General features: G+C 44.5%; 1 protein-coding gene across 3 annotated transcripts in view; it reads right to left on the reverse strand.

Moving 5' to 3' along the window:
• Window positions 1–3,509: 3,509 nt before the first annotated feature.
• The window catches only part of FAM219A (family with sequence similarity 219 member A), an 87,595-nt gene continuing 70,478 nt past the window's right edge, over window positions 3,510–20,626 (reverse strand). For 2 of the 3 annotated variants that reach the window (XM_057413663.1, XM_057413661.1), the window contains exons 3-6: window positions 9,311–9,413; window positions 5,132–5,212; window positions 4,715–4,769; window positions 3,510–3,804 (exon numbers count right to left, since the gene is read on the reverse strand). In XM_057413663.1, coding sequence (XP_057269646.1) covers window positions 3,646–3,804; window positions 4,715–4,769; window positions 5,132–5,212; window positions 9,311–9,413 — 398 coding nt within the window. In that variant the 3' untranslated portion in view covers window positions 3,510–3,645. The remainder of the gene's footprint in view (window positions 3,805–4,714; window positions 4,770–5,131; window positions 5,213–9,310; window positions 9,414–20,626) is intronic. The other variant, XM_057413662.1, reaches the window with a different exon arrangement.

Genomic DNA, 20,626 nt, shown 5'->3' on the forward strand with positions numbered 1-20,626 from the left:
TCTAAAGACCTTCCTCACACAGGCATCTGGAAATAGGGAGTTCGTGGACAAGAGTTAAGTGCTGAGACACTGGAGTTCAAAGCCAGCTTACACTAAAGAGCAAAATCATCATGTGATAAACGGAACTTTGCTTAAACTTGAGCAATTTGGTGACTGAAATTACATAAAATCCTAACAAAAAGCCAGTCTGGCTTTAGGAGGAATCAAATGCAAGTTCCTTTGTGAAGACACCAGATCAATATCCTTAAATCCTATTTGCATGGTAATTTAGATGGACAGCAATGTCTTTCATTGTGCTCCTCTCCTTGGTATTCTGTACAACTTTGGCCTGAAAATGGGGCCTGAGAAGACCATATGGTTTGGTGCAAAGACTGGAATACAGAATAATTTGCTTTTTTGCATGCAACCTGCATTTAGGAGAATGCCTAGCAGCTCTGCAGATTCTAGGGCTTTATAATACTATGACAGAGTATAGACAGGGCTTACACTCTTTGTTTTTCCAGGCCATGGTGGCAAAGACTGGTCTAAGGAGAGCAGTGCCAGAATGGCCATGTACCTGTACACCTTCCCACAAAGTTACTACAGCATAACCTGCACTGAGGGCACAAAGAAAACCTTCTGGCAGAAGCAAAGGTCTGAACATGAGACCAGATAGGGAGAGCCAGCCTTATCTGCCATTAACACAGACTGACAGGCTGTCCACCACATTCCATAATGAGCCAACAAACATGCCACATGGTTGTAACCTGCTTAAGGGGCTGTGGTTCAGAAGGGTTAGTGTTCAGTTTTCTATGATAGCCACATGTGCGTTGCCTTAATCCATTCAGCCTTCCTGATAACGACCCTACACAGGTAACTACTTTTCCCCACCCTTTCTACTTTATCCCCCTGATAAAATATACGAACACAAAGCATAGAGAGGAGAAGCCAAAAAATTGCCATTTTATGGTCCTGTACTGTCATGCCAAAACAGCTATTTGTGCAACCAACTCCTTCTGTGTGTGCACGGAAAAACACTTGGCCTGTGCTTTGGTCTGTATTTGGTGAAAGCACTGGCTGTTACATTTAAATTCGTCTCCCTCCCTCCCTCCCTAAAGGGTTGTGCAAGAAGTAGATGCACATTACACAATGCAAAGGGCTGAGGGCAGGTGCAGGGTTGAGGAATGCCTCAGGGCACATGGCAGGCAAAAACCAGCAATAGGGGCAATAAAAGGACTTGGTCATGGTGCCATGGGGTTATCAGGGAAGGTCTGTCCTTTGGAGGGGAGGTGTTAATCCTGGGAGACACAGTGTCAGCAAGCCTCATTCTGTCTTAGGCCAAACACAATGGCAGCATGACACAGACCTGTGGGACCTGCAGCCCTTCATGGCTGACCCATGTAAACAGATGGCTTGTTGCTCTAGCAGGCACACCGAAATGCTCCTGAGCAAGGGCTGTGGGAAAGGCGCAGTGTGTGCAGCCCGGCTGGAAGGCACAGAGACTGACCTAGAAGGATAAATGTGATGTAAAATGCTGCATGGTACCAATGCTGAACTGCAGAGTCCCTCTTGAGAGGAGTGATGATTTCAACAGACTGGGTCATGTCCTACAGGGTTTGGTTTGACCATGGTGTTTCTGTTAGATTTTGACTACAATCCCCATTAAAAAGACTCCTTAAGGAATGTTTTTTCTCTTTTATCTTTTGTCTCTACACAGTGTTGTTAGAGCTCTCCCTCCAACTCCAGACAACTTGTTAACTTCATCCTAACCTATTATGTATCCCCCCAGCATTACCAAGTGGTGTGAAAGGGAGAGGAATTCACTTGAGGAACACCCTTCCTAGAGGAGCTGGGAAGTTAACCAGCACTTCTGCATGAGGAGGCAGGGATGCTTGGTAAACAGCACCACTCAGTCCTCTTTCTGTGTTCTGGAGCCAGGGTGGCAGCGTGCTATTTAAGGGATGGGGGGCCAAACATAGCTTTAACAATTTTCCATACCAGCTAGTGAACAACAGAGCCCAGAAATCATGTGTGCCTGCTCTTTTGCTCACACGGTGGATGGTGTTGTGCTTCACGCTGCACAGACTGAAACCACAGGATGTCAAATAAATCTTCTAACCATGAAAAGGATTTCTTACTCAGCTCACTTCATGCAGATTTCAGATGCGGGATCTGTCTGCAGGGATGGAGCTCAGGCTCTGCCTTGTGACTCAGGAATTCTGATGGGAAGCTCAGAACTGCCTTTGCTTTTTCCCTTCCCCAGGCAATAAAGCAAGTGATACCCAAGGCAGGCAGTCCTTCCTCCTGGCAGGACAGAAAAACACACAGTTGTGGCAAAAGATTTCAACACGGAGAAAAATACCAGCCCATCCGTTGCCTGAGCCCCACACATGCTGAAGCCAGCGATGTAAGACCAGCCAGGAGAGGATGTATTTCCTAATTCCAGAAATTATGCTGCATTCAAAGCAATCTGCTGGTGAACTGGCAATCCAGTCCAGCAGATGTAATGCCAGCTCTCCTGACTATTCCAGCAACAAGTAAACACAATTGCTCCTGATATGGGACAGCTTTAATACAGAGCAAGCATGGCTCACAAGTGGGCAGAAATGGATAAACAGTAGTTTCCTCTCATGGGTTTTTTTTTCAGATGAAGCTGCTTATAATCCTGCTGTTGCTGAAAACTCCCCTAAAGTCTGATGCCAGCACACAGATGCCTTCAGCCTTAACAAATCTCTCCCACAGGCACCAAGAGGCGCAGTGTCAAGAGAATATCAATAGATGAGTACTGTAAAAGCATGCTTTCTTTAAGTAGCTTTTCCAGCACTGACCTTCAGGCTGTATGGCTCCAGACCTGTCTCATGCAGGACTTACTTTTTCTTAGTTGAACAGAGTTTAAGATTTTTGGAAACAGATGGGTCTCATGGGAATTAAATAAAGGCCGGAGTCAGTATATGTGACTGGACTGAACTCAGGAGTACGGTGTTCTTAGGCAAGGACTGATTCCTCAATGGATTGCAAATCAAATTGGATGTGTTTGGTGATAATTTGATGTGAAGCTAAGGGCAGATTGCACTGGATATGTGACACGACCGTTAGTACTGACTCACAGTGAAATGCTACCTATTTGTCCTCTTTACAAGTGAACAAATTGTGCCATGCTAGTCCTGGCTAGCCTTGCCATGAGAAAGGATGCTCTGCTCATTCCTGCGCCCCAGTATCATTGCAAGTGAAACAAGGTTAGTGAATGAATTAAAACCCAACATCCTCTCACAGGTAAAACCTCCTGGCTCCTCAGACTCATCCCTGATCTTGCAGATGGATTATTTTTGGTGGGGCAATTACCTGCATCCCCATCTGACCCTTCCCATTCTGTAACAGACACCTTACAAAACATCCCCAGTGCCTACACAAACCAAGGAGGTATCTCTGGACAACTCTGCATTCACTCTCCAGACCAGTCAGTTTTGCCAGGCACTGCCTGGCGCTTTAAGCAACTTTTGTTTAACCATAATTTAAAATAACTTATCAACCAATCATAAAATGCATTTTTTGGTTTCTCCTGGCTCCATGAACACAAAGAGGTGCACGTCCTACCATAGGAGGAAGCAATGGCTGTTAAGTTTTACAGTTATAGTGGAAAGCATTGATCACAGCCTGCCGGCCTCACTACTGGATGTGACAGGCGGTGGAGGAGGTGGCTTGGCAACACATGCAGGTTGGGTTGACCGATTTAGGGGGGATTAGGTCGAGGTCCTCGTCATCTGGGATCTCATCTAACCGGTACCCATCCTTTAGCAGCTGGATGTTCAAGTCTTGGTTGATCTGCTACAGACAAAGGGACAAACAGTCAAACACTTGAGACTTCTGATGGTCAAAAGGTGAAGATGAAGGAGGTCCCTTATTCTGGAATGCATTCCCCCATCATTAGCAGCTGAGCCATCAATGAAAGAATCCCAGTTTTTGACCACAGGTGAAGACTGCCTTCTCTATTTTAGCTTCTTCCAGAATAGGAATATCTATGTCTAGAGTGAGGTAATCCAGAGGTCGATAAACTATTATATTGTGGGATAATCTTTTAATGAAGACAAACCTGGATTTAAACTGATGTAATAATAATATTAATAAACCAACTGACAGTGAGGCACCCGTCTCACAGACTGGGGCACCCTATAGCACTTGAAAAGTGGTAAACCCTTTTGCCTCTTTGTAATCTCAGTTTCAAGAGCTGTCTAACCAGATCTGGGTGAACACCACTTTATCAGGGCCCACAGCTGGCCCAGATAATTTGATCTGGTCTCTGCTCTGGATGAACACACACTGGGTGACCTTGACTGCCCCAAGAACTGGAAATCACAGCACACCCTCAGAACCTTTATTTGTATCCTTAGCAAGCATATGGCTTCTAAGCTGGCACGACAGCCAAGTTGATGCTTCTGTACCACATGGGCCAACACCGCAGAACTGGGAAAAGCCTGAGTGAAGCCAAAGGTAGCTGTGAAAACAGCCAAAAGGCAGATCTCTGTGCCACAGAAGTGTGGGGATGGAGCCAACTGGATCACCAGGGAAGAAAGAAACATGACACAATTTCTGCAATGGCCCCTTCCAGACTCACAGTCTACAACTGCTAGTAAACTGCTGTGTAGCCATTTCTGGCAGTACGAGGCCACTTTAAGCTGTTTCTGGATGCTCTACTATTACCATTCATGGCAAGGACACATAGGAGAGTGTAACTCACCTCAGCTGATGAGTATCCCGAGGAGGAATATCTGGACATGTCAAAGTCATCATCACTGCAGGGAAGGACGAGATAGAGCAAAGAAGGGAACATTTAAAGAGACCTGTATTCCCTGGTTAGACCTATCTGTCTCACGTGAAACTGTCCTTGAGGCACAGAGAAGTTACCTCAAGGGGGCCTGGAAAGCAACTTTCACCTGTGACCCTCGTATGTTTCCATCACAGTGCTCCTTACTCACATCTCTTCCTACTTGTTTACACATACAGACGAGGTATGGCATATGCCAGAGGGCACAGCAAGGAAGAAAATGAGTGGTGCACAAAAGCAGTTTCTGCAGGAGTTACCTTCAGTTCTGCACTCTGGCACGAAAACTTTCTAGCTCCATAATGTATAGTGTCTTCTTAGCACTTTGCATACCTGTCTGTATCCAGGGCTACCAGTGGCTTTTCATCTGGACTCTGGTCTAATGATGAATAGCCTTTATTGGGAACGACGAGCCTGAAACAATTAAATGTCCATTAACCACACAGTAAAGCTCTGTACCACACACAGTCTACAGCAAAGCTATATGATAGTTAGGCTTTCCCCATCCCACTTCATTGCAAACCCTCCCTTATCAATGAAGATGTTTAAATGGGTGCAAATTACAGAAAGCAAGCTGTGTCTCTGGGCAGCTTTGCGCAATTTCCCACAGATGAATGCTGGACATGTGCTGGGAACATGCTCTTCCCTGGTTAAATAAAACACTGGGACACTCCACCCTTCATTCTGGTGAATTAGCACTGCCTGTCTTATCAGATTGCTGGGTTTTGTGTTATTTTTTTCCAGCAATGAGTACATGACACAAGCAATAAGTAAATAGGAGAAGGAGGCTGCCTAGGGAAAGGCAGAGGCCCAGTGCTCCTGCTATGCTACTGCTGGAAATCAGGGATGTAGTCTTTCTGCCTGAGTCCCTATCTATCCTCCCACAACTGAACTCTTCTGAGGTCTCAGTCCTAAGTTTAGAAATATGAGATGTATGAGCTGGTGGGTGCAGCATAACAGCCCACTCTGCCTAGCACTTTTTCAAATCCCATTATCTTATAATGACTTTCACTTCATCAGGAGTGTTACAAAGTCTGACAATGACTTTGCACCTTTAATTGCCTGAGAGCATGTGTAAAATGGAATACAGGCTTCAGAGCTTCTAGGATAAGGAAAATCCATTAATACAATGGTATCTAGTTCATAACAGGGTTCTTTCACCCACAGAAATGAACAAAGACTTTGGTTCATATTTAACATAAGATCAAACAAACAAAGAAAATGGAGTGAGATTCTGTGTTCAGCAGGTGGGAACCGTGAAAGTGATGAAAATCAACTTGTTCAGTGGGTTAACTCGAGTTCTCTCCCATACAAAGAACTGGTCCTTCAACAGCACACAATGATGCACAGTGACGCTTCACTTAGTTTGGGAGGTAGAAATTTAAAGGTTATAATCCATCTCATGCATGCTCCAACTGCTCTCTAACTACCTGAAATGTTTTTCTGCTTCTGCTCAGAAAATTTCAGGAAGCCACTACAATTTTAGCAATACAAAGGCCTGCCAGGAACTGAAGAGGAGTTAGAGAGAGTCAATATATCAAGTGTTATCACAAAGCAGATATATAGGTTCAAGACTACTTGTATTTTCTTACTGTGTTGATTGAAACACAAGATTAAAGAAATCAATTTACAAACTGATGCATCATTTCCAACTTGCTGCACCAGGGGACTGAAGAAAATGGGACCCACTTGCAAAATTCAGTACCCCTTCTCATAGCACTAGGACGATTCTTCTGCTCTTGAAGCACATAGGAAGGAACTCAAGAAGCAAAGAGGACTGAAACAGAAGATGTGAGCTGGCAGCAGCAGCCTTTCCATACAGGTATCAGAAGTATTGACTTCCATTCTCGCTCTCCAGTTTTCAAGTCTTTGATCCATATATACTCACTAATGATTGTTACTATACCAACAGTGAACAAAGCATTATCAGGGGATCAAAGAGAAGAACCCTTTCTGGTGCTACCTATTTAACTAAAAAAAAAAATTAAAAAAAATCTCTACATCTTTTTCTTGAGAAATATCTTTTTTTCTCCTCAGTAACATAGAAATTCAGTCTTTCTGCAACAGACAAAAACCGTGATAATGTCTCTTTCCCTCACATCCTGATTGTCCTTATTTTTGCTTCCCACTGCCCTTCGAACAAAGCTGCGTAGCAGTTGTAGCTGCTTTCATCTGCAACTGTCCCAGTATGAGCTTCTTGTCTCAGTGCCTTTGCTCACTTAACATGAAATATGTTATGACATATATCTGAGTTTAGGTTATCCTCAGAGTAGACTGCAATATCTGGCTGTGCCCAAGTGGTGCAGGCTCTGCCTGTGCTCGTAGCATGTGTGCCAGCATCACCCCAACCTTGGTCACATTTTATTTGCTCTTAGGGAGACTGAGTGTATTACTGATCCAGATCCTTTCACCTCTAAGGTTGGCTGTGCGCTTGCTCCAGGAGAAGAATGAATGGTGAAGTCAACCTGGAACTAGAGGCTGGATGTCAGAAATCCATACAGGTAACACAGAAGAACAGAAGCCTTGGGGAAGGAGGAGGCGGTGGAGTAAAGACTAGAAGAGGCAATGTGGTTTGCCTGAATGAAGGAAAACATATTTGATGAGAACAGCAGAACTCTTACAAGGGGGGAAACGGCTTTATTTATTTATTTATTTTTCCTCCTGCAGAGACCAGAGAAGGCTGACAGTTAAGACTAGAAACATAACCTGGATGTTTTGCAGTGTATCTTCTGTTATACTGCAACCTTTACACTGTGAAAAGAAGCTGCTTGAATAAACTTGTGCCATGTCTGCATTCCCTGGGTTGCCCTGTCTGTGGCAAGAGAAACTGAACCAGTCCCAGGTATTACTAGGGCTGTGCTCATGGTACAGCTTGGTTCCCAGAAAGCCAAGGAAGCTGAGGGATGAAGGCACTTGGACTGGTGAGACTCTGTGCCAGAACCTCCCAGCCATATGGGAACAACAGGGCTGGCTAAAGCAGTGGCTGCAAACCTCAGTTTTGCAGATCCCAAGGGATGCTTCTAAAATGATGTGCTACAAGTTACTAAGAAAAGCAAGGCTAGTGCCAGGAGGCTATGACTGGCTGTGGAGGGGTCTAAATGTCTTCTGAACAGTGCTCACATGTCCCCAGTGGAATAAAACTTAGCTGCTTGTTGGAAAGCTTTTGTTAATAGATGTCACTGTCACTGCTTTGCTCTTCCCCACTCAAATAACTTCTTTCATCAGCAGTTCGGAAACAGCCTCTCCAAGCAGAAGTCACTGATTTTACAGGTACGCACCTGTACTTATTCCATCTTCTCTCCCTCTGCTAATTTCAGTGCTTCTGAATCTCTCAAGTGACAAGTCTACTGTGATTTCTCCTGGGAAGCTAGCACACAGCCTATTGCCAAAAGAAGCCAAGTCTTTCCAGCTTGTATTTGCAAGACAAGGAGGAAGAGTGGGCATGGAAAACCCTGCATTTGCTGAATTTCTTGCTGCCACGAAGGGCCTGGCTCCTTTGCATGGTCTCAACTGCCAAACTCAGAGCCGGGAGCAATGCAGTATATTCCACCAACATTGCAGAGGCTTACAGAATAAAACTTGACAAAGTGCTGGCATGATTTATGACTACTAGTTTGGGTTTAGGGAATTAGTGGAACAAGGTACTTTATCTGTTGGATGTGTTGCATACAGAGAGGGTCTGACCTGCAGCTCCTGTTCTACTTAATACATGGTAATCTATGCAACTTTCCCATTCATCAGTAAATACTCAGCGTTCATGCAGATTCTTCTGTCTTTTTAAGTGAGATCCTGTACTAAAACTTGCCACCTTTCTAACTGCATGCAAAGCATGCAGTCCCATGGGCTCAGGGGGTTTCCTGCCTCCTGAATGCAGGTAAGTCATACACTGGTGTACTGGAGCTTGCACGAAAAAAATGGAAATACTCTAAAGCAACGTATTCAGCTAGGAATCTTTGTTCACAGCGGTCTGCAGCACTGTCTGATACTGTCATACAGAAATGTGCCAAAGCAGCTCCAGCAAAGTATGGCCATGCTATTCAAAGTGTGGAGGAGGTATATGGCAAAGCCATATGGCAAAGACATGGATTATTTACAAGCCTTAATGAAGTCTGTCAGTATGGGGAAGGGGGACATTGAAAAGGAGCAGGGGTACCACTGTGATAAAAGCAGCCAAAGAAGAACTAAGCTCTAAACCAATTTGTGTTACATGAAACAGCATCGTACCTCTCCAACTGGCAGGTTTACATGGTACATGAGGCTACACAAAACATGCAAGACAGCCAAGTCAAACCCCAGACTTTGACCAGGCTGGCCTGCACTGTCACTGGTCCTGGGCTCAGCTGTCCCTGCAAATCCCCAGGGCATGGGATGCAACACAGCTCCAGGAAGGGTCAGCACTGCTTTCCAAATGTCTCTGGCAGGGGTCAAATGGTGATGAACATGACCTTGCCCATTCTAAGGCCATTAGGGATTGCAGCTTAGAGTTCAGCTGAGTCCTTTTCAGTCCCTTACCTTGTTCGTGCCATCACGTTGTTCTTCTTGGGCTGCTGATTAACTGGGCTTCCCATGTTGCCATTCTTCAGGGAGCCCTTCCGAGCCAGCTCTCTCTGCTTCTCTGCATATGGGATACAAAGGGAAAAGCAAAATCAGGGCAACAGCCTGGCTGGCCATCATACAGCTGTAGAAATCCAGATCTGAAAGGTGCAAAAGGCATAGCAGAATTAATAGCAAAGTATGTAAGCTATCCATCTCCCAAGGAGGGACACTGCAAGGGCAGGATGAGCTGTGTCCCACTGTGTCCAAAGTCACTAGGGGTAAAACTCATGTACCTTGATTCACAGTAGCTTGTTGAGAATGCCACACTAAGATGCTCATGGAGCTTCTGGATGAGACCCAGACCCAGCTGAGGAAGAGAAAGGGCAGAGAACTTGTCTGTACCTGCACCCAGATGCTGTATGGACCAGAGGACTGTGCTTTGTGCCAGGCAAGGGAATTTATCCTTCTACCTTTTCTCCTTCTACTGAGGCTGGTGCAGAGAGGACCAGTGGGGACAGAAAAGCAGCACCATCATTAAGCGTTAGTCCAGCCCAGCTTGACACCATGCCTGAGTTACTACTGTTTCCCTAGACAGCAACTCACCAGACCAACACACCCTACAGCAGAAAGTGTTGCTGCCTTTCCTGCTTCTCCTCCTGGTAATCTGTGATGTCCCCTGTGTGCCTTTCTCTTTTATCTCACATTGATTCTTGGGAACATGCTTTCTTTACTAAAAAAAACCCAAACAAACAAGCGAAACATTTTGCAACTGTATTTTTAAACAGCATATTGTTCGCATAAATTTTCAGATATGTTTTATTTACTGCTGAAATGTACCTTAAAGCCATCAGAATGGCAAACTTTATGTATTCAGTGTAAAAGGGGATTTAAATTAGCTTCTCTTTTAGGACAGATCGTTTATTTTAACTTCTCACGACAGGATCACAACTAGAATTCAGGTCCTAAAGCTAAATAGGTATGCAGTGTCTGTTATTAATACAGCCCTGACTCCAGCAGGGATAGAAACCCATGGATGATGAGGCTTTCATACAAACCCATGTTCAGCTTTCTGATTCAAAGTCCTTCCTTGTTTCCTGTGGGCAGTCAGTTGAGTTGAGTTAGCAATTGCAAAAGTGGAGCTAACTGCCCCAGTCTCATCCCAAAACACCAGGCAAGGCTTGTAGGTAAAAGCTGAGTGTGGAGTCAGTAAGGCAGGAAAGGGACCAATTAGAAACATTCTCCAGAGCATTGAGAAAATGTTGATAACAAATTTGGTGGCATGCCTGAATAATAGGGGTTTACCAGACTGCTTGCTGAGGAACCCGAATAGTGAATTTGTTTTGCTTCCCCTGCGGTGTGTGGAATATGCTGCTATATTGCAGATTTCATTTGCCTTGGAGAGGCAAAAAAAGAGCACTTTTTCCCCACTTGTTGTGGAAAAGCAGCATGCCTACCAGGGTACGCCAGTGCAAGGTCTCTGTTCCCCCCCCTTACCATACAGGTAAGAGTAGGGGGCACATGTCCAAAGCTGCCTTTTCTGAGGGACAAATAAGCTGCAGAGACGCCTCATGATGATGAGAGTGGCTGAGGAACCTGCAGAGAAGAGTACATACTCCTACAAGCCATGTTCAGCTCTGCTGACAGCAGAGGTGAATAAATGCTCATTAAACTTGGCAGGAAAAGGATTGGATTAATAACTCTCTGTGGCAAGAGCAACAAAGACTGATATAAGATTGAAGTCAAAACCTTAAATCAGGGTAATTTCTCTGGACTGGAACTTGCAAATTCACTGGTTATCTCTGTCTCCAGCATAAAAGGCTGGCGTTTTGCAGGCCATGTGAATTTTGGTATTCAGACATAGAGGAATAAAGGGTGATTCATGGAGGCAAATGTGCACAGCCCTAAATACAACACAACTGTCACCCATTCACACCAGAAGCTCCATCACTGATCACAAATACACTGTGCTGAGACACCATGCCAATGCTTTGAGAGGGTGTATATCATACAGAGCACCTGACTCAAATACAAGGTTACAGGTTTCATTTTCTGTCAAGGCAGTTAAGGCCTGTCTGAGCCCTTTAAATGGAATGGCACTCTCTGCTGTCTATTGATTGCCTGGTACAAGCACTAATGCTCTTCTCCAACTCAGATTACTCATTCAGCTGATCAATCAGGACTTTCGCTAAGCGCCTTCTTCCTTCAGTAGGTCTCTCCATGACTATTTCTGTGCTATTACTGAGTGCCGTCACACCATGTGGGTCTGAACAGCACCAGATTTCCTATTTAACCCTTTCTTTCTCTTATTTAGTGGCTTGGAGTGAAAAATCCCAATGCACTGTGTTTGCAGTAGGATCACCCATGCTTGTGTCCCCAGCCAAATTTCTTACGCGTGAATCAACAGTTCATCTCCCTCTTGGATGCTATGAATCCTGAGGCCCTAGTGGCTAAAACGTGATTGCTTTCAGGGTAGATGGGAGGCCTACTCAGCCCTGGTGTGTCAGGAAAAGTTCCTAACACAGTGGGGATATGCATGAGCCACGCCAGGCTTTGAGGCAAGGGAACCTAGTATTTGAGCTTTACAAGTATTAGGAACTACTGCTGCTTCCACCATCACCCGAGGGAGCTTTTGGGTGCCCATCTCTTGCAGTAATTCTGGGCTATAAATTCCAGCTTTGCACACCAACCTTCTGGTCCATCCAAATGGAGGAAGGAGTTTTTCAGTGCCTGTTTTCTGCACGGTGCTTCCTTCTGGTGTAGCAGTTGGAGTTTGCAAACCCTATTTCTAGGCAGTGAGCTCTTTCCCTCTGTTCTTTTAGAAATTGACTTCTGAAGATGTTACTTTCAAGGTCCAGCATTTTAGCAAACCCCCATAATTTCACAAATTAGTATTTCTCATAGCATCTGCGATCAGACACACACCCAGGAAAGAAAAGACAAGGTGAGAGAAGGAACAGCAACCTACCCTTGATACATAAATGGCATTTTCCTTTAGAATGTGTCCCATATTGGCTGATGCTACGCCCACATAAGTATGAATCCTAAGCTTGCAACCCTCCACTGACCCAGTTGTGCTAAGCTTTGTATGAAACCTGGCAACTGTGTATATGGGCAATTCACTGGGAATGAAAAGCCAAGATGCTCTTTCTTTTTGGGCCATCCCAGACTCTCAGATATGGTAGTCAGGCATTCCAAACTGGACTTAGATGAGACCTGTGTTCCCATGTGCCTCCACCAGCCTCAAAGCCACTGCTTAGCTTGAAACACTGAGAGCATGGTCCCACCAGAGGGGATAGGCATAGTCTGTCCTCAGCACTTGGTGGTTTTTGGTGCTGGGTATGGAAAGGGTTTCCATGTCTGTGACTGCCTGTGCTGCCTGCAGTGCTCCAGTACTTGTAGCAAACTTTGAGAAGGCAACACAGCTTGATGGAAAATGGATGCTGGCCCTACAAAACTGCCTAATTCTGTACAACTTTTGGGCACCAGAAGGATGAAGGAGGGTTAACGGGCACTCCTGCCAAATACAGAGAAAATGGGACATAAAAGAACAACTGAAAAAACAGAAGACTGTGATTTAAAGCCACTGGTGGTATTTTGTGTTCAGTAAGTTGGCTGCTGCTGATCAATGAAAAGCTAATACAGCAGAAATACAAGGTGAAGGATAGAGAGTTGGAGATGGGGAAGCCAGAATGAAACAAGGCTGCTCTTCAGCTGCTTCAGATAAATTACTAATAACTGGCACTAAAAGAGCAGTGTAACAGCAGAGCTCCAATACTGCTGTTTACATGGCAATTGCAAGTATTTGAAATAAGTTGATTAGCTTTCATTTTACTTGGCTGTTCTACTTTTTATCATTGTACCTAGTGAAATATGCACCCTCCTGTGACACCCCTTCCCATGAAATGGTTATGGGTGACCAAGCATACTGTGAGTACATGTGTGATGGCTTGCAGAGCCAATAGGCAATCATTTAGCAATACCAGCAGTGCAGGTACAGCTGGGGGAGAGACAGCTTTAACCAAATCCAGGCTCCTGCTGGCTTTCCACTAATTTTCCAGACACTTCTTTGAAGCATCAGCATAAAGCAGAGGAGATTGGAAGGGTGTGAAGCAGCCTGTGTGTGCCTTTGACATTAGGAAGTATGCTCAATTAGGAGTCTGAACATTCTGTCTTATCATTAGCAGGGTTGCTGTGTTGAGTAATATATTTGGTTTGCAGGGCAAGGCTTTTGTAGCAGCAAGGATACAGAGGGAGTTTTTCTGTGAGAAGCTGCTAGAAGCTTCCCCCATGTCTGATACAGCCAATGCCAACCAGCGCCAAGGCTGGTTGAACTGACCACAGTCCCCATTCTCCATCTCCCTGCTCTACTTCGTGGGGATGTAGGTAGAGAAATCATGAGTGAAGTTGAGCCAAGGAAGAACAGAGTGGTGGGGAAGGTGTTTTTTTTTATGACTTGATTTTATTTCTCATTACCCTGCTGTCGAGGTTTAAACCCAGTCAGGTTTGATTGGCAATAAATGAAATTAATTTCCCTGAGCTGAGCCTGTTTTGCCCATGACAGTAATTGGTGACTGCTCAGTTGGTGAATGTTCTCTCCCTGTCCTTACCTCAACCCATGAGCTTTTCATTTCTCTCCCCTGTCCAGCTGAGGAGGGGAGTGACAGAGCGGCTTTGGTGGGCACCTGATATCCAACCAGGGTCAACCCGGCACAGGTAATCTACCTGCTCCGTGCTTGAGTGGAGTGAAGCAGCATTAGCTTCTTTTAGTGTGAGGTGTGCCTGCCTATGGCAGGGGGGTTGGAACTGGATGAGCTTAAGGTCCTTTCCAACCCAAACCAGTCTATGATTCTATTCCATGATTCTGTTCCAGTGGAGAGCTCTGTGAACCCAGACACAGCTGTGCTGTCAGCATGATCCACAGGAATTCAGCTGCACTAGCTCCATTTAAGCTACTCCTGGACATTGTGTCAGAAGGGGAACACATGTGTGTGTACATGTGTGTTTGTATGTGAGGAGGGGGTCCACTGTCCTTCTGACACCACAATACTGCTCTGAACAGCACACGGGGCCTTTTGTCTGGACCTGCATCACATCATGCCTCTCCTTTCTTGTCCACTTTAAGACACTTTGTCTCCTTATGACATTAAAATAATTTAAAGAAAGAACATGAATCTGCTCAATGAGCAAGCTGCTACCTTTGTGCTAGCCTCAAGCTAGCCTGACCCCATCTGAGTCATTCAGCATCTGTTCCGAGTGCTGCTTCAACGTAAGCTCTACTGGTTAACAAGACAACAGCCAGAGAAGGCCAAAAACCTTTCAATGAGGCAGCAATAATACCTACATACAGCAGAGCAAAGGAAATGCATTTTACAGACGTAATCAGGATCACAACTCTCCCAGCCTTGCATCCTGTCTGGAAGAGGTCTCGTATTATAGCTGTATGCAAAGGTCCTCACTAAGATGGTCCTCCAGCATGCTAAGCACTCAGCTAACCATCCCACTGTGCTTTCACCTACCTGATTTAGGATGTGTCAGACGACAGGCATGCTGACAAATGAAGCATGGTCCCACAGGGAACCTCTGTTACAGAAAATAATGTTGAGAGGAGCTGAATTCTCCCCTTACCACTGGGAACAGCTACAGCCCTTACGGATGATTTCAAGCACGGCTGTTTAGTGCAATTTAAAATGGTTACCTGTTCAGCTGGCTGGATGTGTCTAGCTACTTTATGATGGGGGAAAACAGCAATGGAGTATGTGAAGGAGAATGGACTTAACATGGATGTGTTTATGTCAAAAATCAGACTAGAATAAATACTTAACATTATTCCTCTAGTTTTAGTGTTTAAACAAAAGCACAACCAGTTTTAATAACATCTTCCTGTTTTAAAAAAAATTAACATCTTCTTTGGTACATGTTACTGTGAAGCAGGGGCATTGCTCTTCCTTACATTCTGCCCTGAAACAGAAATGGCAAAAGCAGAAACATGCTCCAGTCTCCTGCTTCTTTTGCAATATGAGGTAAAGCAGACAACCCAGAATTTGGTCAACATCACCCTGTACTATGCTGAAGAGCTATTTGGAGGGTCAGATCCCTCAAATCTGTGGTTCTCATTTGTCCCAAGATAGTGAGTGTCTCTGGCTAAGGTCAGACAGTGGTGAGTGGAGAGCATTTTAGGATGCCATTGCCTCTCACTTTGTTCCCTGACTACATGCATCCTCTTCAACCGAGGCAGCCTCATCAGCACAAATGCCATTCAACGGCAGACAAGGCTGATTTGCTTCCTTTGCACTGTGGGTTGGAAGCATGCAGATGCTGACTGCTCCTGTCTCTTTGCTGAAAGCTGCTGGCTGAAGCTTCCTAACTCAATTGCTTGTGACCTGCCTGACCAGGGAGAGATGGAGCTTCCTGCTATGGGGACACTGCAGTGTGGGTCCATGGGATTTGCTTCAGGGGGAAGAGAAATTAATCCGGTGTGACAGAGTGGTATTTTTCCATCTTCAAGGTCTATGAGATGAGGTTTGGGGATATATTTGCCTCTCTGTTCCCCAGGGTCAGCCAAACTGTTTCAGAGCCTGAGGTCTGCAGTGATTCCCTGATGAATTCTACCTTCTCAAGCAGGCTGAGAATTTAAATGACACAGTAAATAAAATTAATCTGTCTGTTCAGATCCCACTGAGTGATGAAGAGAGTCATGAGCAAACAGAGGGAAAAAGAGCAAAGTCATGACTACAACTTCCTGTTCAAGCCCAAGTCCTGCTTTCGGCTCACTTGCACCATTTAGCTCAGGGACATTAGCATGCATCTGGTTAACACTCAAACCTTCAATAACTTTCACCTCTAACAGAGTATTTGTCAGTGGGGACTGTGTCACTTCTTGGAGAGATTTCAGGGTACGTACATCAATAGGAGCTTTGCCTGCAGGCTGTACAGAAAGGGAGGTATAAGAAAGCTGTGTGCTGGAGCCATCCTGATCCCCGTGAGGGCTGCACTCCCTCAAGAGGTTTGGAGAGTGTATATGTGACCACATGCATGGCATTAGCACAGCTGATGGCTGTGCCTCCCTGCATCCCAAAGAACAGAAAAATAAAAAAGTTATTTTTACTAAACAGGGGTAGCAGAAGCAGAAGGGATCTCTCCGTGGCCAGCTTTCTGCTCTCAATATAGGGAATATGGTTTCAAGCTGACAGGTACTGGGTGTCAGTGCTGATTATTCAGGACAGGCCATCTGAATCTGAATCTTAATAAGGATGGTTTCTCCTAGCTTCAGGAAAAGCTGTTGAGATATATGTCCTGGTTTCAGCTGGGATATAGCTACTTTTCTTCCTAGCAGATAGCACAAGGCTGTTTTGGCTTTAGTGTGAGAATAACGTTAACAACACAGGGATGTTTTAGCTGTTGCCAAGCAGTGATTATTCTAAATCCAGGACTTTTCCCTTTCCCATGCTATGAGGAGGGGCACAAGAAGCTGGCAGGGAGCACAGCCAGGGCAGCTGACCTGAATTAGCCAAAGGGGTATTTTATGCAACATCCTGCTCAGTATATAAACTGTGGGGAATTGGTTGGGAGCCACCAATTGCTGCTTGGGGCTGGGCTGGTCATTGGCTAGTGCACGGTGAGCAATTGTGCATAACTTGGGTTTCCTGAATTTTATTTCTGTAGTTGTTGTAATTTTTTCTATAATTATTATTATTATTTTACTTCATTTCAATTATTAAACTGTTTTTATCTCAATCCATTAATTTTACCTTCTTCTGATTCTCTTCCCCATACCACCTCGGGGAGAGGCTGAGCAACTGATTGCATGGTATTTAGTTGCTGGCTGGGATTAAACTATAACAGTGGTCAGATAGCTAAGTTATCCAACTCCCAACTTGGGCTAGACATAGTATTTTTATCTGAAGTACATTACTTCTGCTGACCCACCCAAACATGGGGTAATTAGTGAACTACATCTAATTGTGAGACCTGGCTAGCTGGCATATAAATCTGTCTGCCAAGGTCTCTCTTGGACCAGGTTTTAAACATCCAAGTAGCTACATTTCCTTATGTTTTGTTGATCTGGCTGCTGTTCTGTCCCTCTGGCATGGCTGATAGCTGGCACAAACAACAATGGATAGCTGGCACAAACAACAATGGGCTTTGGGTGCTTTTAGCTCCTTTCAGCTTCCAAGAAGGCCTGAGCAGATAAAGAACTGGTAAATGACATAGGGAGTACAAAGGTAATGTTTTCATCTCTTATTCAAGGATACAGCTCTTCAGCTTCTACAGGAGGTACTATAACAAGGGCTCAGTGCATTGCATGCACAGCAACACAGGGCTCATATTGGGTCGGTGCTCACCTAAAGCACCGCCTGCACAAGCTACAGAGAGGTTTATGATGGCCTGGCTGATGTCACTTTTTGCATTTCCCATCAGAAAACACACCAAACTGAAGTGCCATGCTATTTGTTAGCACAGAGGAGGATGGGTGAATAAGTGCTTCCATCCTGACCAAAGACATCATCTACTTACATTACAAGCATCTCCAGAAGTGGCTTTATGTTCTAGCAAGCATGTTCCAATCTCCTAGCCATGCTATCCCATCCCCAAAGCTCATTTATCTGACCCTCATGTGATTATAGGAAGGAGTGACTTCTCTGTTACTGCGATTCAGTACGTAGGAGAGTAGGGCATCCATGCAATGAGCCACCTAGCAAAGAAAATCTTGTGGCTTCTCCCCTTAGCCAAAAAAAAAAAAAAAAAATCACTATTTTGAACACTATTAAGAGCATTTTACCTCTTCAAGGCACAACATAATCACAAACCATCTTTCTTACACAGTAAGTTGTGTTTTACTGCCAGGAGAAACTATCTAACTGCTTTAACCTTAAAGCCACGTAGAACATCTGTGGCAGCAGGGAAGCACAAAACCAGGATTCCTGGCTCCCAGTCCTCTGCCTGCGCTGTCTCTGCAGCCATTTTAGACAGGTTGTGACTATGTAGCAGCCAGCAGCAATTCATCTCTCTTCATCTCTGAACATCCCTCTGTACTGATTTCAAGCACACCTACTGTTGCAGCTCCCAGCCCACAAGGACATTCTGTTGCGATTCAATCTGTGCTTTTTCATGTAATTTTAAGGGTTGAGACTTTTATTCCTAATGGCTGCAAAATACTGCATATAAAGATTTCATTTATCACTGTCAAATTGGAATATATGAAATCAGTTTAATTTTTTTTTTTTTTTTCATTTTTCACATTTACCTTCAGAAAGGGATTTATTTGGTATTTTCATGTACTTTTCAAAGAATATTTTTCCTGCCAGCAAGAAGCACAAAGTTAGATAACTGGGGAAGTGTTTGCATCCTGACAAACCCAGCTAAAAGGTTTCAGTTTATAAACTGAACTCTACAAGATGTAATTCATAAAGCTCAGCTACTCTGTCCATTAACATACTTTAAAGGGAGAGAGACAATGAAGTTATTTCACCTAGACAGAAACTTCTGCAAATACCCCATTTCTACCCAACTGAACAGAGGTTTACGTAAAAACCATCTGCTGGACCCTGCTGAATGTCTATTATCTGCAATTTTACTCTCTTCATTTAAATAGCTCTCATCATTTAAAGCATCACATGCTAATGGCATAATCTGCCAGATGAACAGAGTTAATATTAGCACACACATCACATTTGTTGTGGGTCCTGATGTTCTGTGAAGAAGCATTAAGGTCATTGAGGCATGTAGTTAAGTAGGGTGTATATTTAGGAGAGTAACAATACAGACTTGCTTAGCTGAATATTCACAGCCTTTGGTTACTCAGGAGATCATCATATAGTGCATATTTGTATAATAAGCACTTGAATAGAGCCTGACGTAAGTAGGCCTGAACTGCATGCACTTAGTCAAATGTCCACACTTACATGAGTCTAAATGCACATTAAGTAACTGATCTACAGCAGAGAGCATCTGTTTTATAGCCTATAAGAACTACAGATTTAGTTCATTTGAAACACAGTGTAATTGTGAAAGCTTTCACTGGCCAGCAGACACCACTGTTTGCAATGACTTGTTGAGTTCCCATCTAGTAGCCAAAACAAATGACAGAAGTGCTAATGCCACAGGCAGTCCAAGAGCTTGGAAGGGACTCAGCTCCTGACTCCAGCTTCCTGCTTGGAAAGAACCCTTGGAATTATTCTTGTTGCCGGAACTGGACTGCAGCTGATGCTCCCAGCTGTGTTTCTGGCTTTGATTTAGCACCAAGAAGTTATATATTTGATCCATTCTTCTTTATCACCTGCTGCACTGGGTTTCTACAACCCTGTGCATTTGAAACGAAATTCTGTATTTTCTATTGAGTAAAATGAAAGCAGACGGAGAAAGGCAATGAGGCTGGTTAACACAGTGAATGGATGCATATTCCTCACCCCACCATGATTTGAGAACTCCCTGCTCTGCAGTAAGATACATACTGTTTTCTTCCCTGGAAAACAGAACGAAAGAGTGCTATTAACTCTGCTCCCCACAAGAGGACTTTCAGGCATTGTTTCACTAGATGAATTGCCTGTTTATTATGAATCTCTACGGGAGAACAGGATATGTACAGCCCAGGGTGCCTCTTCCTGCTATTCAATTTATCAGCCCAGTTCTGGGTACTTGGATCAGCAGTGGCTCAGCCAAAGAGCCATCCTGCACAGCAAACCTGCTCCCTTAACAGGATTAATGACCTGATCTCTCCCTTAGCGAGACTGCCATTGTCTGGGAAATGTGACGAACAGCCTTAGAGCTCAATTAGTTATTTAATAAGTTTATGATTAACCAATCTGCTGATTAAACTTTCATTAATTAGGTTGCCAGAAATTCTATTTAGAGGGATGGTGGTCCCTAATTTAATACGTTTTCTCTTGGAGCAGGATCAGGGATCTCTGTGGGCCCCTGTGTACAGCATATCCTGGCAATTCTCTCTCCTGCTGCAGCAGTACCTGCAAAAGTTGTTTGGAGGCACCTGGGGCATCACTGGGGCATGGTGGCCCTCGGGGACAGCTCGACATTGCAGCCTGGTTGTTACACATCATGCGGCTCAAAGACTCCTGCTCCTCTCTTCTAAAGTCTCTCCAAACAGCGTGGAGAGAGGCAGGCAGGGCTTATCTAGGGCAGCCACAGACCTCACAAGTACAGTTTCAAAGAGCCTATGCTGTTATTTTGATATCCATGCTGCTCTCATCTGGGTTTGGGTGGGTGGCCCACCCCAGGGAAGCACAGGAACTCCTTTCCTCTTTCTTTTTGCAAAGGGTTTAGAGAAAGCTGATGGCT

The sequence above is a fragment of the Pezoporus wallicus genome, unplaced genomic scaffold, assembly GCF_028554395.1.
Source record: "Pezoporus wallicus isolate ANWC-B61680 ecotype Strahan unplaced genomic scaffold, APGP_CSIRO_Pwel_v1 contig_8776, whole genome shotgun sequence".
Classification (NCBI taxonomy): Eukaryota; Metazoa; Chordata; class Aves; order Psittaciformes; family Psittacidae; genus Pezoporus; species Pezoporus wallicus.